We start from the raw sequence: 19,682 nt of genomic DNA on the forward strand, positions 1-19,682 counted from the left end.
CATCACGCGGGCCAGCAACTTCCCTAAAAAGGAATTGTACATTCTCCTTCCTGCAGTGCCAAGCGTTGAATCTCTTGCAGGGGACCGGATTTTTTGTGTATATTTTTGCCACTCTGGGCATCCTTTGCTGCAGCCAGCTAACAGACTTCTGTTAGCAAAGGAGGGCGACGAGGCCCCTTGAGGGAGCTTCTCTCCCAAGGCAAGACCCCCAAGAAGTTTCCCTGAGGGCTCCATGACCCCTTTCCAGCTTTCCTCCCAGACGGGGCTGGGGTGTCATTTGCAGCTGGACGGTAGGTTTACTTTAAGGTTTGTCGGGCCCCGGGGGCCACTCCCTCACTTAGAAACCAGCTTTTGGTTGGCTTTCCCTCCAGCTGTTGATCAAAACCTCGTGGTGCGACCCTAGCCACCCCCGCCCTCCTAGGCCCTTACCCGGAGTCGGTGGGTGCGGGGAGGCAGGGAGCGCACAGGTCCCGCTCCTCCGGTCCACCAGAGGGCGCCACGGCCCAGATTCTTCCTTCCCGGGGTGCTTCGCGCCGAGCCCCTTCCGCGTGTGTGAGTGAATGCGAGAGTCAGCGTTCGCGCCGCGCGCTGTCCGCCTCCGCCGCTCGGCGCTCTTATTTCGGAGGCGAGGGGCGGGCACGCGCGTAGAAACATAGAGACGGGCGTTGAGCTCTGCGGCTAGAGCGTCTTCGAGTCGGAGCCGGAGCCCGAGCCGCGCGCTGTGTCTCCGCTGCGTCCGCCGAGGCCCCCGAGTGTAAGGGACAAAAGCCGCCGCCGCGCCGCCTGCTCCCATCGCCGGGGCTCATCTGCCGCCACCGCAGCCCTGAGGAAAGTCCACTGCCGTCGCTACCCGTGAGGATCCGAGAGCCATGTCGGCCAGCAGCCTTTTGGAGCAGGTACAGGCCCGGCCCGCATGCCTCGGCCATTGTGTGAGGCGGGAGGGAACCCGACTAGGCCCGGGCCCGCTGCCCCCGGCCGGGCCGAGACGAGGCGATGCCTCTCGCGGGCCGGGTGTCGGGTCTCTCAGGCCGGCCGCGCCCAGTGCCTCGCCCTCCGCCCGCTCTCCTCGGTTCCTCCCGGGCCTCGGAGCCCACCGGCCGGGCTGCGTCCCCTCGCCTCATCGGGCCTCGTTTTTCTTCCTTGTTTCCTTCCCCTTCCTTGAAGCTCTGGTCCCCTTTCGTTGTCGTTGCCTCGGCCCCCGCTTTTTCTCCCCGGCCCCGCCGGCCTAGCGCTTTTCCCTGCCTCCCATTTTCAACCACCCCCTCACCACCGTTCCTGACGCCTCTTCTCAGGCTCTCCCCTTTATTTTCTTATCGGGCCGTGCTTTAATATGTCTTTCCTTTTCCATGTCTTCCTCGGACAACCTGCTGCTCGGCGACGTTTTCTTCGTCCTCAGAGACCAAAAGGTCAAGGAAACAAAGGTGAGCCCAGCTCCGCCGGTCGCCCTGGGCCGGGAGGGGGACGCCAAGTAGTAGGGGCGGGGTCTCCGAGAAGCGCCCCGGGGAAGAGGACCTTTCGTGAGCCGCCGAGTTCGCAGGTGTCTCACACTTAAGTATTTGACCCCATCGGTGTGGTGCTGCAGCTGGCGAACAGCATTTTAGTGAACCAGGAGTAATTCATTAAGGGTGGGAGTGGATTCGGTGTTGAAATGTCCCAGGTCCTTAGTTTCCTGTAGGTCTGAGAAGGCCTTTGTTTTTCATCCTCGTGGATCACACTCTGGAAGTACTCACATGTGATGGGGGAGGGGAAGCGGGAAGGAATTGAAATCTAGAGGAGCCAATAAAATAACCTTTTTTAGATCGGCTTGCTCCGGGTGGAGGGAGACATTTTCACTAATAACATTGCTCAGCATTCATTCTCGTCTGTATCCTTTTGAAATTCAAACTTACTTGCTTTGTTAACTGATAAGATTTTTCTCCCTTGTTAGGATATGTTTGATTAGTCTGGAAGGGCATCTGTAGGATTGAGACACTCCTAATTTGATTTTTTTTCCGTTTTAGTACAAAATGGATCTGTACATCAAAAGGATGGATTAAATGATGATGATTTTGAACCTTACTTGAGTCCGCAGGCAAGGCCCGTGAGTAGTTAACCATTTACATGTCTGATCAAAGGGTGTAGTATGCTAGTATTGTTTCTCTGCTCTATCTCAATAAATTTGATTTTCAGAGGGTGCCTTTTTTAATACCTGTTAATGTGTTATAAGGCAGTTATTACAGATATTATAGAGACTGTTAATATCCCATCTGTGTTGTCAGCAAACACATTGTACTCTGAGGTAATACTAATGAAATTTTGTAGTGTATTAACAGTGACACTTGTTTGAGTGATTGTACCCCCCGCCCCCACTGAGAATAGAGTAGTGCAAAACTTAAAAATGCTTTCCAGTGTTAAATATTCTGAATTTTCACTATGAACTCTTTTACCCTTTGGAAAGTTGGATTCATGTGTGATGGGAAGCACTAATATAAAATCACCTGAACTTTAATCGGTGCTGCAAAACCAGTTATCTTCCTTTTCTTTGGTCACTAGTTAGTGGGTTCTTCGATTACCGGAACTATTTTGGAGTCAGGGTACTCTGTTTTGAGTTAAACTGTATTTACACCTATAGAGACCAACTTTGTGTAACTCTGATTTTTACCTTAAGGGGTGGTTCTGTGAGCTGTAGAATTGAAATTAAACTGAAATTTAAAAAGTTAAAATACTCTTCAGCCCAAACCAAAGGTCAAGGGTGATTGAGGTTTTTGCAGTGTAATCTGTCTTCTAATGTGAAGACTAGTTGCATGTAAGTTCATACATGAATATGGCCCGTGCATGTAGATACTTGTTTTGATTCAGCAGTTCTTTTATGTTATCATTTTGGGTCTGAAAAACAGCCACAAAAAGTTGTAGCTAATAAATATAATCCCATAGATTAATAGACCAAAAGCACAATAGAAAATGTCACTTGAAATGTCTGGAAATATCAAGAAGCTTATGGGACATATGCTGTATGAATAACTTGACATATTAGTGCATGCCCATATTTGAACCGCATTTTTACGTAAAACTTTTAGATCCCTTATTTAAAATTCTCTGTATTTAAAGTGTGGAAACCACCTAAGCAAGTGATTGAAAAAAAGTTTTTGCAGAAGGCAACCAGTTAATCAGGAAAAGGGGGAAGAAAATAGAGGAATGAACTATTAATGGGTTCCTGCTATTGAATCAATTTTCTTACATAATCATTATAACAGTGTTAGTGGATGCATTTAGAAACAATTCGAGGTAGTTTCTTGTAAAATATTGTTTAGTTAAAATTTTTTTTAGCGCAGGGCGTGTGGGAGCCAGCCAGCTTAGGTGTAGGAATTCAGCCCTATCTTGGCATAACCTGTGATGTTAAGTGCATTTGGTTTTTCTCTCTCTATTAAGCCAAAGCTTGAGTGTCTGTTTTAAAAAGAAGTTTGAGAAAATACCAAAGTCTTGGTTGAGTAGAGGAAGAAGGGTAACCTGATAATCTTTGTCCTTTGTAGTTGTAGCACAGAGTAGATGTAATTTACCTACTTTTGAATACTTTTTTTTGTTGCCTCATGTTGGAATAATTCTTCAAGCTTAATCCATTGATTTAAATTTTTAATATCATCTTCAAGAAACAGATTGGAGAGGATGTATGAAAACACTTAACCCTTTTTTAAAGAAAAAAATTAAATCGACAGAGAAAAGCCATTGTCATTTTATCAAACCGTATTAATCGAAAAATTTAGTTTTGTGTTTTAGTAGCTAGGAAGAAGTACTGTTGGCTTTGGTAATACAAATTTAGGGCTTAAGGTAGTCATAGTCATCCAAATGTCTTAGGACTTAACTTCCTATTGTTTAGTTAATGGATTCTTAGCTTACCAGAACCATTTTGGAGTTAAGAGTACTCTGTTTTGAATTGACCTGTGTCTACACCTATGGAGACCAACTTTGTATAACCGTGATTTCTCACTTAAGGGGTTATTGTGTGAGCAATAGAGTTTACAAAACGTTAAAATACTGTTCAGCTCAAGAGTGACTGGGGTTTTTGAATGTAATCTGTCTTGTGAAGACATTATTAATCTGTAATTACTAATCTGTGATGTGAAGACATAAGTTCATGTTTCTGGTTATTATTTAGGATGGTTTTTTTTCTAAAAGATAAACACTTGTGTTTTAAGAGTTGTACTCATTTCTAATGAAAAAGTTGTGCGTTTCAGCATACAGTTATTTTATAGGTGAAGCAGACTAGGTAGCAACTTTTTTTTTTTTTTTGTAGTTTTAAATTCTCTAGAAACCACTGTGTATTTTCTCTTTATTTTTAGTTAGTGTCATTTATTGATTCTCCCAGATGGTTTGCCAAGAGGCAAATACTCTAAACTGGATGTAGTCAGCCTTACTTTTTGGTTTATGGTTGAGAAATGGCTGCATAGATGTTTGAGCTAGATCATGAAACTTCAGTTCTTTTTTTTTAAATTTTCTTGTTTGATCTATCATAGTGCATTTTAGCATGAAACTCTTGAAACTCCTCCATTCTGCCAAAATTGTCCTTAAATCCAAAGAGAAAAATTTTAATTGAAAACATGTGAACACTTCTGTAGAGCAAGACTTACACTGTTGGTGAAATGCCATTTTTTCCTTTTCTGAATTATAACACTAACTTTAAGGCACATGTATCAATATATAAGGGCCCCTGGTGGCGCAGTGGTTACGAGCTCCGCTGCTAACTGAAAGGTTCATGGCTCAAACCTAGCAGCTGCTCCACAGAAGAAAGATATGGTAGTCTGGTTCCATAAAGATTTACAGCCTTGGAAACCTATGGGGCAGTGCTATTCTGTACTGTAGGGTCGGAATTGACTCGATGACAATGGGTTTGATATATCAGTATATATTAGTTTAAGCGTTTAAACCGTTTCTTACAATATAGAAATACCAGTGACTTTATGGGAACGGACCATCTGAAATGTGCTCCCCCTTTTTCATAGTAATGGCTGAAACAAGTGGGGGAGGGAATGTCTTAATTGTTACTTTACTTATTTTTGTTTAATTTTAATTTGCCTTTTTTTTCCTCCACAGAATAATGCGTATACTGCCATGTCAGACTCCTACTTACCCAGTTACTACAGCCCCTCTATTGGCTTCTCCTATTCTTTAGGGGAAGCTGCTTGGTCTACTGGGGGTGACACAGCCATGCCCTATCTAACTTCTTATGGACAACTGAGCAACGGAGAGCCCCACTTCCTACCAGATGCAATGTTTGGGCAACCAGGAGCCCTAGGTAGCACTCCATTTCTTGGTCAGCATGGTTTTAATTTCTTTCCCAGTGGGATTGACTTCTCAGCATGGGGAAATAACAGTTCTCAGGGACAGTCTACTCAGAGCTCTGGATATAGTAGCAATTATGCTTATGCACCTAGCTCCTTAGGTGGAGCCATGATTGATGGACAGTCAGCTTTTGCCAATGAGACCCTGAATAAGGCTCCTGGCATGAATACTATAGACCAAGGGATGGCAGCGTTGAAGTTGGGTAGCACAGAAGTTGCAAGCAATGTTCCAAAAGTTGTAGGTTCTGCTGTTGGTAGTGGGTCCATTACTAGTAACATCGTGGCTTCCAATAGTTTGCCTCCAGCTACCATTGCTCCTCCAAAACCAGCATCTTGGGCTGATATTGCTAGCAAGCCTGCAAAACAGCAACCTAAGTTGAAGACCAAGAATGGCATTGCAGGGTCAAGTCTTCCACCACCTCCAATAAAGCATAACATGGATATTGGAACTTGGGATAACAAGGGTCCTGTGGCAAAAGCCCCCTCACAGGCTTTGGTTCAGAATATAGGTCAGCAGTCAACCCAGGGGTCTCCTCAACCTCTAGGTCAGCAGGCTAACAATAGCCCACCAGTGGCTCAGGCATCAGTAGGGCAACAGACACAGCCATTGCCCCCACCTCCACCACAGCCTGCCCAGCTCTCAGTTCAGCAACAGGCAGCTCAGCCAGCCCGCTGGGTAGCACCTCGGAACCGTGGCAGTGGGTTTGGTCATAATGGGGTGGATGGTAACGGAGTAGGACAGTCTCAGGCTGGTTCTGGATCTGCTCCTTCAGAGCCCCATCCAGTGTTGGAGAAGCTGCGATCCATTAATAACTATAACCCCAAGGATTTTGACTGGAATCTGAAACATGGCCGGGTTTTCATCATTAAGAGCTACTCTGAGGACGATATCCACCGTTCCATTAAATATAATATTTGGTGCAGCACAGAGCATGGTAACAAGAGACTGGATGCTGCTTATCGCTCCATGAACGGGAAAGGTCCCGTTTACTTACTTTTCAGTGTCAACGGCAGTGGACACTTCTGTGGCGTTGCAGAAATGAAATCTGCTGTGGACTACAACACGTGTGCAGGTGTGTGGTCCCAGGACAAATGGAAGGGTCGTTTTGATGTCAGGTGGATTTTTGTGAAGGACGTTCCCAATAGCCAACTGCGACACATTCGTCTAGAGAACAACGAGAATAAACCAGTGACCAACTCCAGGGACACTCAAGAAGTGCCTCTGGAAAAGGCTAAGCAGGTGTTGAAAATCATAGCCAGCTATAAGCACACCACTTCCATTTTTGATGACTTCTCACACTATGAGAAACGCCAAGAGGAAGAAGAAAGTGTTAAAAAGGTAACCAGCTTACCATTCTTAAGATTTTTAGGGAGGGAGGAGGAATTAGAACAGGAGAGGTATTACAGGAAACCATTAGTAAAAGCTCTGTAAATAACACAGCTATCACTTAACAGTTCAAGTGTGGAAGTATAATTGGTTTTACTGTTTCAACCGTAATGGGAAGGAATGTGGGAACAGTAGAGGGCAGAAATGTGGGCTTAAATTGAAGGAAAGCAAAAACAATGCAGAGAAACTGAAATTACATAATATAGGTGAAGATGTGAAGAATGAATCTGAAAGAAATGGATAGGGAATATTTGAAATGATAGAACCATGGAAATTAAAGTAGGAAGAGGCTGAGGCCGTAATACAGTAGAAAAAAAGTTCTCCGTTGGCATTAACCAACCTTTGGCCTAAGTAGGGTACTGTGGTTATTTTCAAGAGTTGATGTGTCACAAGCTTTTCTACCTGCCTGTGACAACTGGTAGTGTTAAGAGGCGTGCTCCTGTCTTTGGTGGTGTTTAGCTTGCTTGTTTTTTCCCATGCCTTCCCATTATAAAAGTTTAATGTTTATACAATGTTTATTATATAAACCTTGGGAAACTCAGAAAATACTGTTCCCTTGCCCTTATTATTTTATTATATTCCTGAAAGGTCACTTTCTACAGATTTCCTCTGTAAGAAGTGGGAAGAATTTTTCCCTAAATTTTGGGTGGAGTGATGGAGAATGGGTTCAAACTAGAGTTGAACTTATTTGAAAGAGTTGGGTTAGTGCTTACTCCTTGGGTAGTCAATGAGTGTAAGCCGTAAGAGGACGATAAACTAGTTGGGACAGATCATATATTAGAACTGACACACTTAAATATAGGAAGTAGGTGAAAGATGGGCAGGAAAAACATTTTTGTACATTAATTGTTGAGAGAATTCTGAACTGTTTAGCCTCATTTGTAAAATATAAGAGAAAACCTAACAAGTTTATGTAAATATGTTTTTATTATATATGTCATGCATTCATAGGGATCTTGGATATTTGGTCTAGGACCTGAGGTACTGATTGTTATAAGAACTGTTAGGTTATATTTTGTAAGCCATAATAGGAGGAGAGTTTTTTGTTAGATCATCTCTGTAACATGTAACTGTGAGGTGCAGTCTTTGAACTAAAGCAGGATGGTTGCTATCTTACCTCCTAGTATGTACGGATGGGCAAGAAATTGACATGACATGAAAAACATTGGGGATAGAAAGCCAGATTATTGAAAAGTTGGCTGTTAGAGAAAAACTTTCTTCTTTTTTTGATAGTCCTTTAAACGCCCCTCTCCAAAGTTTAACAGTTTAAAATCTACCATAATCCTGTAGCAAAGGATAGTTGACTAATTTTTTTGAAGGATGCTAAAGGTGTCTTCTGAGGCATACCAAATGAGTCATAGCAGGGTTATTAACATGTGAGAGACATCTAGGTACTTGGAACATGAAATGTGCTTAATATCTATGCTTAATATGATTCTGCTTTCCTTCATTTTGCAAAGTCTTTCATATATCTATGTTTTGTGATTAAAAACAGTAAGGCAAAGACAGGAATTTTTTTTAGGAATGCATACCACATAGGATAAACTTACATATGTTAGGACCAGTGGGGAAACTTATGTTAGAGCTGCTCACTTTTATATATAAACTTTTAATTGAGTGTGTATTTGGATTAAATTCATTAGAGTGGCTTCAGGGAATGATAATTGAGCTTCATAAATAGGTGTGAGATTCATATGTTGGCATTGACCAGCTCTTTTAATGTTTTCATAGAGTGAGTGTAATAAACCTAGGGTCTTTGTTAAGCTAGTGGTTCTTCTGCAAAACCATCCCATAAAGACGGAATTAATGAGTATCCTAATTGTTCTCAGGCTGGTGAACAAACCACTGGGGGAAAAAAAAAGCTTTGATTATGCTTGTGTCAGATTACTTTTTGGTTTACTTTCTGTAAGAAGAGCTGGGATTTCAGGAAGGTCCCTATGATTGCTTCTAAGCCCAGTTACCATTTCAGGCAGTATTGCCTTACTTCTCTTATGCCCACTGTTATCCTCAAAGTCCTTACATAACTGTGGGAACTGTTCTTTTTCAGTATTTATTAGACCTTTTTTAGGACCCAGCAAGTTTAATGAGAATGAGATTGATAGCTTATTGAGGGGTTACACCCCAATACTGTGGAGTGTTTGTGTGCCTGCCTTTGTATTATTAACAAGATGGCAGAAAATCTTCATGCCAAATGGTGGTGGTAACTCAATAAATAAATGGGGAAATACTTGAAGAAACTTCATCCTGAGGATGATGTCACAGCTGTTCTAAAGTTCTAAGATTGGGCATGTATCTTGGCAGAACACACTGCAACAAAGCTACAGGCATTTTTGCCTATTACTGCCTTGTTCTGTCACATGGTCTAATTTATTATCATATAACCTTTAAGCATTAGATGTATCCAGCTTGAATCTTTCAGCAATTTTTAGCCACATCTTTGATAGTGTAGTTTGCCTTGTTGTATATTTCAGATGCTGTTTTGTAACCTGCTGTTTGTATCTATTTAGAATTTTTCCCCAGTTGTTATATATTCTTCTGTGATATAAATTCTTTGATGGCTTCATTATTCTGTCGTAAGCTTATAATTCACCAATTCCTAAGTGTTGAATAAGTGCCCTGGTGGTACGATGCTTAAGTGTTTGGCTGTTAACCGAAAGGCTGACAGTTGAAACCCACCAGCCACTCTGCGGGAGAAAAGACCTGGCGATCTGTTCCCCTAAAGATTTCAGCCTAGTGGGCGGTTCTGCTCTGTCCTATAGGGTTGCTATGAGTCAGAATCAATTCAACGGCACCTAACAAAATTGTTGAATACTTCAGCTTCTTTACAATTTTTTTTCCAACTGAAATAACACTGCAGTGAATATGCTTTTATATAAATATTGATTCGCATCTGTTCTTTAGTGGTATTGCTGGCTCAAAGGGTGTGTTTTTTTTGAAGGTCTTTGCTGTGCTATCTGTTGCTGTGTGAGCCTTTTACTTCTCCCTGCCTTCACTTTTTTGTTGAGGGACTTACTATGCAGCTATTATTCAGAAGTAGGCAACAGCGAGTTAAGAACCTTTCCCTTTTGACTCAATTTAGGAATAGGCTGGCAAAGAGTTACTCCCTACATTAATGATAGGTCTTTTATAAACCTCATGAAATAAGTGTTTAATTTTTGTCTTCTGATTAACTACTAAAAAAATACGGGAAAGTGGCATAGTCGAGGGGACTAAGGAGTGATTCTCTTAAAACTTCCTAGCATAATATTAGACTCAATCAGGCCCTTGGGTAAAATGATTTTTCTGAAATAACTGGAAAACTAATGGAGAGTAGGGAGAGAAATGTTAGGAAGGTGTGGTTATGGTAACAACATTGTAAGATTTGTAGTTTTTAAAATACTGTTATTAAGTAGAAATGGCAGGATTTCCTAAATACCTCTAGGATTATTCCTGTTTTCAAGTAGAAGACCTAAAAAAATGGTGATTTGGAGTGTCTTTGAATATTACAATGTTTAGGAATTGAGGTGAAATTATTTATCTTTTCTTTGAATAACATCATTACTGTATGCTGGACACTACAGAGAAATCAGGAATGTGTCATCAGGGACCTTTACATTACATTAGTGACAGATAACATTACAAAATAGAAAGTGTTTTCTCAAGATGTACGCAGGGTGCCAATTTGTAAGCTTGCAGGAGATTACCTAATTCAGCCTGGAGTGTGGATAGCTAGGTCATAGAAGAATCTCCTGGAAGAAGTCATCTCTGAGCTGAGCCTTTAAGACTATATAGAAGATAGCCAGAGGTGCTTTGGGAAGAGTGAACATGGGTGCAGAAAGGCCCAAATCTGTGTCACTCTATGGATGATAACTTGGAATAGGAAGTCCTATATACTTCAAACCCAAAAAAATCAAACCTGCTGCCATCGAGTTGATTCCAACTCATAAGGACCTTGTAGGACAGAGTAGAGCTCTCCTTAGGGTTTCCAAGGCTGTAATCTTTACAGAAGCAGACTGCCACACCTTTCTCACATGATACAGTTGAAGACCAAGTCTAATTCTGTTCTACATGGAAAGGGTTTCCTAAAAACGAAGCTTGGAGATTAGATTAGGAAAGGGGGGTGTTGAATGAAATGCTCATGAAAATTGATGTGGAAAGAATCTACTGAGAAAGGTACACAGTTGGTCAGAAAAAAAGTACTAAGAGTTTTCAAGGACAAGGAAAGGAATAAGGTGCAATTCGAGATGGTATGGAAGACCTCCTTGATGTAACTTTTGTGTTTGAAAGGCAATAGGAAGTGAAGGGCAGGATATTTAGCCTATAAGAATTTAAAGCGGAACTAGGATAGCTGTTTTATTCTTCTTGCCAAAAGCAGTACTAGACCAAATGGATAAGAGATTATAGGAGGGAAGATTTCTGTAAATAAAAGGGAGAACTTTCTAAGTATACTAACTAAAAATGGAGTTCTTAGTCACTGGAGAGTTTCAAGTAGAGGTTAAAAGAGCATTTATTAAGTACCTTGTAGAGGAGATTCACACCCGGGTAGTTTATTCTTATTCTAGACTAGACAAACCAAGGATAGAAGGTTAGCTGGCCCAAGGTAACATCTGAGGTTCATGGAGAGGTGTTGATGCTACTAAAATGTCTTTCTGGGCAGGTCATTGTTTTCTGTTCTGAAATTTCTGACCTAAATATTTATTATATATAAGAAATAAGAAAGGACTTGAGGTCGGAAGGACATGGATGACAGAAAAGATTGGTGGATTCTGAATGAGTCTTGGGGCAGGTTAGGTATATATGTAGTTATTGTTTTTAAATACGTATGCTGTGTAAGTATTAATAAGAAAATTGTTACTTACACTGCTGTTGTTGGCTGCTGACCAGTCAGCCGCTGACTCATGGTGACCCTGTGCACAATGGAACGAAATGCTGCCTGGTCCTGTGCCCAGGACTGGTTGTGGATTGTACTGTTGTAATCCATAGGTTTTTTTTTTTTTTTAATATAACTTTTTTTCTTGTTGAGAATATACAGAGCAGAACATACACCAACTCAGCAGTTTTTACGTGTGTAATTCAGTAACATTGATTACATTCTTAGAGTTGTGCAACCATTCTCATCCGTTTCTGAGTTCTTCTCCGTTAACATGGACTCACCGTCCCTTAAGGTTCCTGACTAATCTTTTGAGTTACTGTTGTCAGTTCTATTCCATATAGGTAGATCTTAAAAGAGCACGGTGCTCAAAGCAGACAATCTTTACCAATTAAGTTAAACTATTATTTGGTTTTAAGAAAACTTCAGGGGATATTTTTGATGTAAGGTTCAAAGATTATCTCAGGGCAATAGCTTCAGGGGCTCATCCAGCTTCCATGACTCCAGGAAAGTCAGGATTCCATGAGACTTTGAAATTCTCTTCTCCATTTTCCCCCTTTTGATCAGGATTCTTCTGTAGAATCTTCTGTAGATCCATAGGATTTTCACTGGCTGACTTTTCAGAAATAGATTGCCATGCCTTTCTTCCTACCCATCTTAGTCTGGAAACTGCTGAAACCTGTTCAGCATCAGAGCAATGTGCAAGCCTCCCCTGACAGATGGGTGGTTGCTGCGCATAGTGTTTAATTAAGAGTTTGGCGGTTCAAACCCACCGGGCACTCCTTGGAAACCCTATGGGGCAGTTCTCCTCTGTCCCGGGTTGCCATGAGTCGAGATCGACTCCATGGCAACAGGTTTCTTCAGAGTTAATGAGTGGGCATCCTGTTTTAATTGAGATAGCAAACCTGAACATTTTTCTTCTTTTTTTGGGTAAAATTCTAAGGCCACTTATGTCTACTTCTTGAAGATAAATTTACTTGACTTTATGCCAAAAGTGTTGAGGAAATTCTTGCATTACTTATCACCTTCATTGTTTTGTGGGTAGATAAAAATGCCTCTTTCTACAGCGTCCTTAAAGAAGGACTAGAGGAGAATAAATGACACTGAATTTCAATCTTTGTACTGTGTCACTTACACCCGTCTTTCAATAAATGTTCGTTAATTGCTGGGATGGAACAGATAAATGAGGCACCGTCCTTGCCATGGTGACAGTGTTGTTAGGAGGATAACAAAATCGGTAAAATATGAGATGAGAGCTGTAATAGAGGAATGAAGACTTTTTTTTTTTTTTTTGGCATTTTAGAGAAGAGTAATAATCTGGTGAAATTAAGGAAGGCTTCGTGGAGGAGATAACATTTGAGCCTTGTCAAATAGAATCAGAAATAATAGAGTAATAATAAGCACTCAAATGATAACACAGTGCCTGGCAAACAGTGTACATAAAATTTTAGCTGTCTTATTTGATAGTGTCATTCTCATATTTCAGATGAGGAAGCAGGCTCATAAAGGTTATTTGTCCAGGGCCTTATAACTAACAAATGGTGGAGTTGGTATTTCAACATAACCCATCGCCGTCGAGTTGATTCTGACTTGTGGCCCTGTAGGACAGAGTAAACTACCCCGTAGGGTTTTCAAGGCTGTAATCTTTACAGAAGCAGACTGCCCCATCTTTCTCCTGTGGAGCCACTGGTGAGTTCGAACTATCAACCTATTGATTAGCAACTTTGTGCTTTACCACTTTGCCACCAGGGCTCCTTTTTACTGTGTATGAATCCTTAAAGAATATATAGTGCTGTTTGGTAAAACTCATGTGAGTCAGAATTGACTCGGTAGCAACTGGTTTGGCTCTTTTTTTTTTTTTTTGTGGTTCGGTGTAAGTTTTTCCCATGAGCTTTTGACGCTGGCTAGTTTTGAGCTGTTTAGCTCTCAAGAATTTTAGGAAACTGGTTGTTAAACATCATTATTAAACAAATTATATCAAATTAAAATTAAATACATTTTATTAAATATATTAGTATTTAAATTACATTATGATAAACCATAATTTGTAATATTACAAATTACAATTAAATCCCATAAACTTTAAATTAAATACCTTTGTATTAAAAGGACAGAGTCCTTGGGTGGCACGAATGGTTGATGGTTTGAACCCACCCAGAGGTGCCTCAGAAGAAAGGCCTGGCAGTCTACTTCTGAAAGGTCACACCCGTAAACGCTACAGAGCACAGTTCTACTTTGTAACACATGAGGTCACCCTGAGTAAGAATTAACTCTGTGGCAACTTTTTTTTGGTATTAAAAGGTAACAAGTACCCAAACTCATCACTTGTGAGGTTATTTACGTTTGTTGCATCAGTATATAATATTGTGCTACTGCACATCTCTCGTCAACCTCACATTTAGTGGTATCACGTTGGTAGTTCGAAACCAGCCATGTTATTTAGACTATGGAAATTGGCAAATGATTTCTTTGGGCTTGATTTATTCATCGTCTAGACGTAAAGTGATGGAGGAAATATTAATGCAGATTAAACTTAAAAGGGTATCATGTGTATAGCTGCTATGTTTTGTGAATAACAAAAATTTGAATACTTCTTAGTATTTGAAAATTACCCGATTTAGCAAAAAAGTTGCTCAGATCATTGATGAAGAAACGAAGCTCTGACATGTCTTTGTTTCCTATTCATCTTACTCTTTAACATTAATGAAAATATCAACATTCATGTTGGAACTTCATTCAGAGAGCTGTTCAGGCTCTAACCCCAAAGCCCATGGACCACTGTTTGGTATATGGAGTTTGCCATATAAGAAAGTGGGGAGGGAGTAAGGTGTTCTAGGAAGAGGAGACGTGTTCAAAAGCATTGTCTTCTGATACGGTTTATGATATGTTTTCAGAATGATGAGAAGTTTAATGTGTTATAGAATGGTAAGTGATAAACCTGGAGAGGTTGGTTAGGCCCAGTATATGAAGTGTTCTGGATTTTTAGCCTATACTTTTGTGTTTAGTGGGCCGATGAGAGGAGTAGTTGATTAGGGAGCAACAGTACAGAGGATGGGAAGAATGAAGCACTTACTGAGCACCGTACTAGGCACTTTCATAAAACAAAACTCATTGCCATCAACTCGATTCCTACTAACAGTGACCCCATGTGTTACAGAGTAGAACTGCTCCATAGGGTTTTCTTGGCTATAATCGTTACAGAAGGAGATCACCAGACCTTTCTTCTACTGCCTTGTTGGGTGGGTTTGAACTGCCAATGTTTAGTGTTTGAGCGCAAACTGTATCCTCCATCCAAGGACTTTAGGCACTTTCATAGTCTTAACTTTAATTGCCACAACAGCCCTATGAGGTAATTATCTCATTTTTATACATGGGGAAATAAATACTTATCTGTTGTATGAAGCAAGATAGGTAGATGGCTCAGAGATCAATTGAGAGGCCTAAATACTGTCTGGGAGAAAAAGGCCCCGAACCAAGACAGTGGGAATGGGAAAGTTGAATTTGGAGAATGTAGTAGACAATTTTACTGACAAAACAAAAACCCAAACCCAGTGCTGTCTAGTTGATTCGTAGGGATCCTGTAGGACAGTCACACTGCCCCATAGGGTTTCTAAGGTCGTAAATCTTTATGGAAGCAGACTGCCACATCTTTCTCCCATGGAGCGGTTGCTGAGTTCAAACCGCTGACCTTTTCATTAGCAGCCAAGCGCTTAACCATTTTGCCACCAGAGCTTCTTGATTTTCTGACTAGTTATAAATATTAGAGAGTATAAGAGGAGCAGCATGCAAGGGTTAAAATTTGAAGATGACTTTTAGAAATAGTGTTTAGAAGGACTTCATGAGACAGTAAGGATAGTTAACAGTTATTGAATGTTCTAAACAATGTCTAGCATATGGCTGTCAGTTCTGAATATACATTTTTACATACATGTGCATTTAATTCTCATATCCTTGTAAAGTAGGTGCAGTTTTCTCAGTTTTCCAGGTTAAGACACTGAGGCACGGAAAAGAGTAAATAACTTTGCAAAATCACACAGGCTAAGAAAGTAGAGCTGGTGTTTTAACCCTGTAGCGTGTTTGGCTCTTGGGGCATGGGAAGAGAGGACAAAAAAAGAACCCTCAGACACCAAAATTCAAAGAATGGGTTAATGAGGAAGAAGAGAGATTGAGAGGAAGTAGTCTGAGCTTCAGAAGGTGAACAAGGCAAGGGTTATTATATCTTGAAGAGAACTTCAAGAAATAGGAAATAGCTTATTTACAGGTTACAGAGAGGCACCAGATGACTGAAAATGCCAGTCGATTTCTGCTTAATAAAAGCAGTATGAGATTGCTTTGCTGTTAGAGGTTTAAAGATTTTGGTCTCTGTAGTTCAGCAGACTCTGCATTTGTCCTTACCCCAGACGGTCTCAGTATATTCCAAGCTGTCTGTTCTAAGCCTTAAAGAGAAGTATTTAGGGAAGTAAGATCATATAACACTGAAATACAGTTGGGTATTAAAAATAACATTACTCTGCTTTTGCTATAGCTAAAGATTGACCCAGAGGGGGACTGCTTTTTTTCCCAGACTTAAACATTTGTGGGACAAGGGCTAGTTAGCAATGCTATAATCATTTAGTAGCTACCATGTGTAGTTCAAACCAAAAACTACTCAGAGCCATTCTCCTTGGCTACAGAAGTAAAAGATTAGTTCCATAACCGTTTTAACAGTGAAATTCTTCCCCCCCGCCCCAAACAAAACCTTATGCAGAACCTCTTGAACAGCTGACTTCACGATCAACCTTTTTTCCCCTGGCAGATCCCTGAAGCATCTCCAGTGTGAAGCATAATTTGAAACCCACTGGTTGACATACGTTTCTAAGGTGCGGGTTATGGCGCATGAATGTTAGAGTTGGGGAATCTGTTTTGAAATTGGAGAAGTGTGAAGATTCTGCCTGTTCAGTATCTCTTGTGGGTGTGTTGGGTTATTTAATCCTGGGAGGAGGGGATGAGGAAGGAACAGCTCACAGGAGGAGGGGTAGCTATAGCCTTGGCTTTGCCTGCCCTAGTTAAGGGACAGTATAATAAAGCACTGTTTCCTGTAGCTGTTCTGGAATTTCATGTAGAAGAGAAAAAGCTCTCTTCCCCTGAATTTTAGGGTAAATTCAATTGATTGCTTTTTGCTTTTCTACATTTACCAATGAATCCCTACAAGCCTACAAATGAGCAAGAAGAAAGATTCTGAGTGTGGCAGCTCATATTACCCCTTCTGCCTTTCTCCTCTACAGAAAAACAGGTAACTTGGCTCATATGGCAGCATCATTTGCCACCTCCTTTGGACTAAATTCTAACAATTAGACCAATAAACAGTGTCCTAATGCTTTTCATCACTTGCTGAATAAACAAATAATTTCTTGTTGAATTGATTTAATTCCAGTTAGCCATAGAAGATATCAAGGAATTATGACATGATACCATAAATGAGACAGTACAGACAGTGTATATATTAACTTATAGCACAAGGTCAAGTACAAAAGAAAAGTTAGTTAGGACTAGACCCAACAGAAAATTTTCGTGGAAGAGACTGGATTTGAGTTGGATCTGGGAAGATGGATTGGAAAAGATAATGAGTGGAAAGATGAAGAAAGGAAAATGGCTAAACCCTAGGTTTGAGCTATTGGATATGGAGAGAAGAAGGAAGGGGCAGGCAGTTACTCTTCTTTTCAGTTCATTTGAACTCTTACTTGCTATTGTTTCTGGTGGTGCTTATGAGATGTTCAGTAGCCTGCCTGCTGAATGTGTCAAAGTTCAGACTTTAGCCACATCACTTGTGTAATACTGAAGCCATTTAGAAAATATAGACTTAAATATGCTCTTGACTTAATGTGAACTTTTTTGTTAGAGTGTGGTTGGCAGATAGAACTTTGAGTATGTGTGTGTAAAAAAAATTGCAATGTGCAAATTTTGTATGAATATTTTTATATTTTGCATTTTTGTTGTAAAATAGAACCAAATTATAAAAGTGTAGAAGGTGAAAGAGCACCCATAATCCCTCTACTCTGATATAACCATTCTTCATTTTGTCTTTTTTCCTTCCCATCTTCACCTACACAAGTGTGTAAGTGTGTATATACGCAGTTATAATTATGTTGTATATAGTATTTATTCTGCTTTTTTTACCTAACAGTATAGGTATTCCCCCCATTTTTTAACCATTTTTGGACATCCATATATCAGGTGGAGCTCAGGCTGCATAGTGTTTTAAGAGCTCGGGTGCTAACCAAAAGGTAGGCAGTTTGAATCTCCCAGCCACTCCTTGTAAACCATATGGGGCAGCTCTACTCTGTTGTGTAGGGTTGCTAGGAGTGGAATTGACTCAAGGCAATGGGTTTGGCTTGGTTTATATATCAGGTACTTTTTTCATATCTCTGATTCTGGCAGTAGTACTGTAAGATAGTTAAAAAACGGTTTTCCATTTAACAGACAAGGAATTGAAATTCAAAAAAGATAACTTTGCCAAGATCACCAGTTAGTAAGTAGCAGAGCTGGAATTTGAACACAGGTTTGTCTTGCTGCAAAGCCTCTGTTGTTCTATATGCTGCCTCTTCGCATTTATCTTTAAAAGCTAGAAGTTTTAATGGCCACTGGCTATCTTGAAGTTAAGATGTTAAAGAGCTGTTTATTTTTATATTTTATTGTGCTTTAGGTGAAAGTTTACATAGCATTTAGCTTCTCATTAAGCAGTTAACACACATTGTTTTGTGACATTGTTGCCAGCCCACGATGTGTCAACACTTTCCTCTTCTCTACCCTGGATTCCCTGTTTTCATTTGTCCAGTTTTCTGTTCCTTCCTGCCTTTTTTGTCTTTGCTTTTGGGCTGGTGTGCCCATTTAGTCTTGTATACATGATTGAACTGTGAAGCATGTTCCTCGTGTGTTGCTGTTTGCCCTGTAGACCTGTCTGGAAACCCTACTGGTGTTAGTGGTTAAGAGCTACGGGCTGCTGATCAAAAGGTCGGCAGTTCACTTCCACCACGTGCTCCTTATAAACTCCATAGGGCAGTTTTACTCTGTCTTATAGAGTTGCTATGAGTCAGAAGATGGCAACAGGTTTGGTTTTTTTTAATAGATTTGTCTAATCTTTGGCTGAAGGGTGAACCTTGGGAGTGACTTCAGTACTGAGTTAAAAGGGTGTCTGGGGGTCATACCTTTGGGGTTTCTCCAGTGTCTCTCAATCCAGCAAGTCTGTCTTTTATGTGTGTGTGTGAATTTTGAATTTTGTTCTACATTTTTCTCCTTCTCTGTCTAGGACCCTGTATTGAGTCTTGTCAGAGCAGTTGGTGGTGGTAGCTGGCCACCATCTAGTTGTTACTGGGCTCAGTCTGGTGGAGGTTGTGGTAGTTGTGGTCCATTAGTCCTTTGGACTGATCTTTCTCTAGCGTCTTTGGTTTTCTTCATTCTCCTTTGCTCCAGCCGGGATGGGATCAGTAGGTGTATCTTAGATGGCTCTCGCAGACTTTTAAGACCCCAGGCACCACAGTCAGATACAGAACATATTCTTTATAAACTATGTTATGCCAGTTGAGCTAGATATCCCCTGAGACCATGGTCCCCAGCCCTCAGCTGAGTAACTCAGTCCCCCAGGGAGTTTGGATGTGTTCATGAAGCTGCTGCTGCTGCTTTTTATTTAAAAAAAAAAAAAAAGATTATCAGGTTTTTGGTAGGTAAACCCAAAACCAAACCTGTTGCTGTTGAGTAGATTACAACTCAGTGACCCTATAGGACAGAGTAGAACTGCACCGTAGAGCTTAGGAGAAACACCTGGTGGATTTGAACTGCCGACCTTTTGGTTCGCAGCTGTAGCACTTAACTGCTATGCGCCTGTGGTTTCCTTTAGGTGGATAGGAGGGGGTTATTCTTTTAAGTATATTATGTATATGATAGGGCTTTTATTTTTGAGATTTACATATATCTATAAGGTTGATATTATTGACAGAACATGAGTCATGAATTTTATGGTCCTGTTAACGTAGTATATATGTAGTGGAAAGGTTAGGACTCAGAAACCAGAGCTGGTTTTATATCTGCCACTGTCAGTGATGTCATTGAGTCTTAGTATTTTTTTTAAAACAGGGAAGATACCTCATTGGTTTGT

General features: G+C 40.7%; 1 protein-coding gene across 1 annotated transcript in view; it reads left to right on the forward strand.

The window, feature by feature from the left end:
- The first annotated feature begins 587 nt into the window (after window positions 1–587).
- Window positions 588–19,682, forward strand: part of YTHDF2 (YTH N6-methyladenosine RNA binding protein F2) — a 30,543-nt gene continuing 11,448 nt past the window's right edge. Inside the window, exons 1-4 of the mRNA XM_049878484.1 lie at window positions 588–896; window positions 1,397–1,421; window positions 2,001–2,080; window positions 5,068–6,654. Of these exons, the coding sequence (XP_049734441.1) occupies window positions 870–896; window positions 1,397–1,421; window positions 2,001–2,080; window positions 5,068–6,654 (1,719 nt within the window). The 5' untranslated portion in view covers window positions 588–869. The remainder of the gene's footprint in view (window positions 897–1,396; window positions 1,422–2,000; window positions 2,081–5,067; window positions 6,655–19,682) is intronic.

The sequence above is a fragment of the Elephas maximus genome, chromosome 3 (assembly GCF_024166365.1).
Source record: "Elephas maximus indicus isolate mEleMax1 chromosome 3, mEleMax1 primary haplotype, whole genome shotgun sequence".
In the NCBI taxonomy this organism is placed as follows: Eukaryota; Metazoa; Chordata; class Mammalia; order Proboscidea; family Elephantidae; genus Elephas; species Elephas maximus.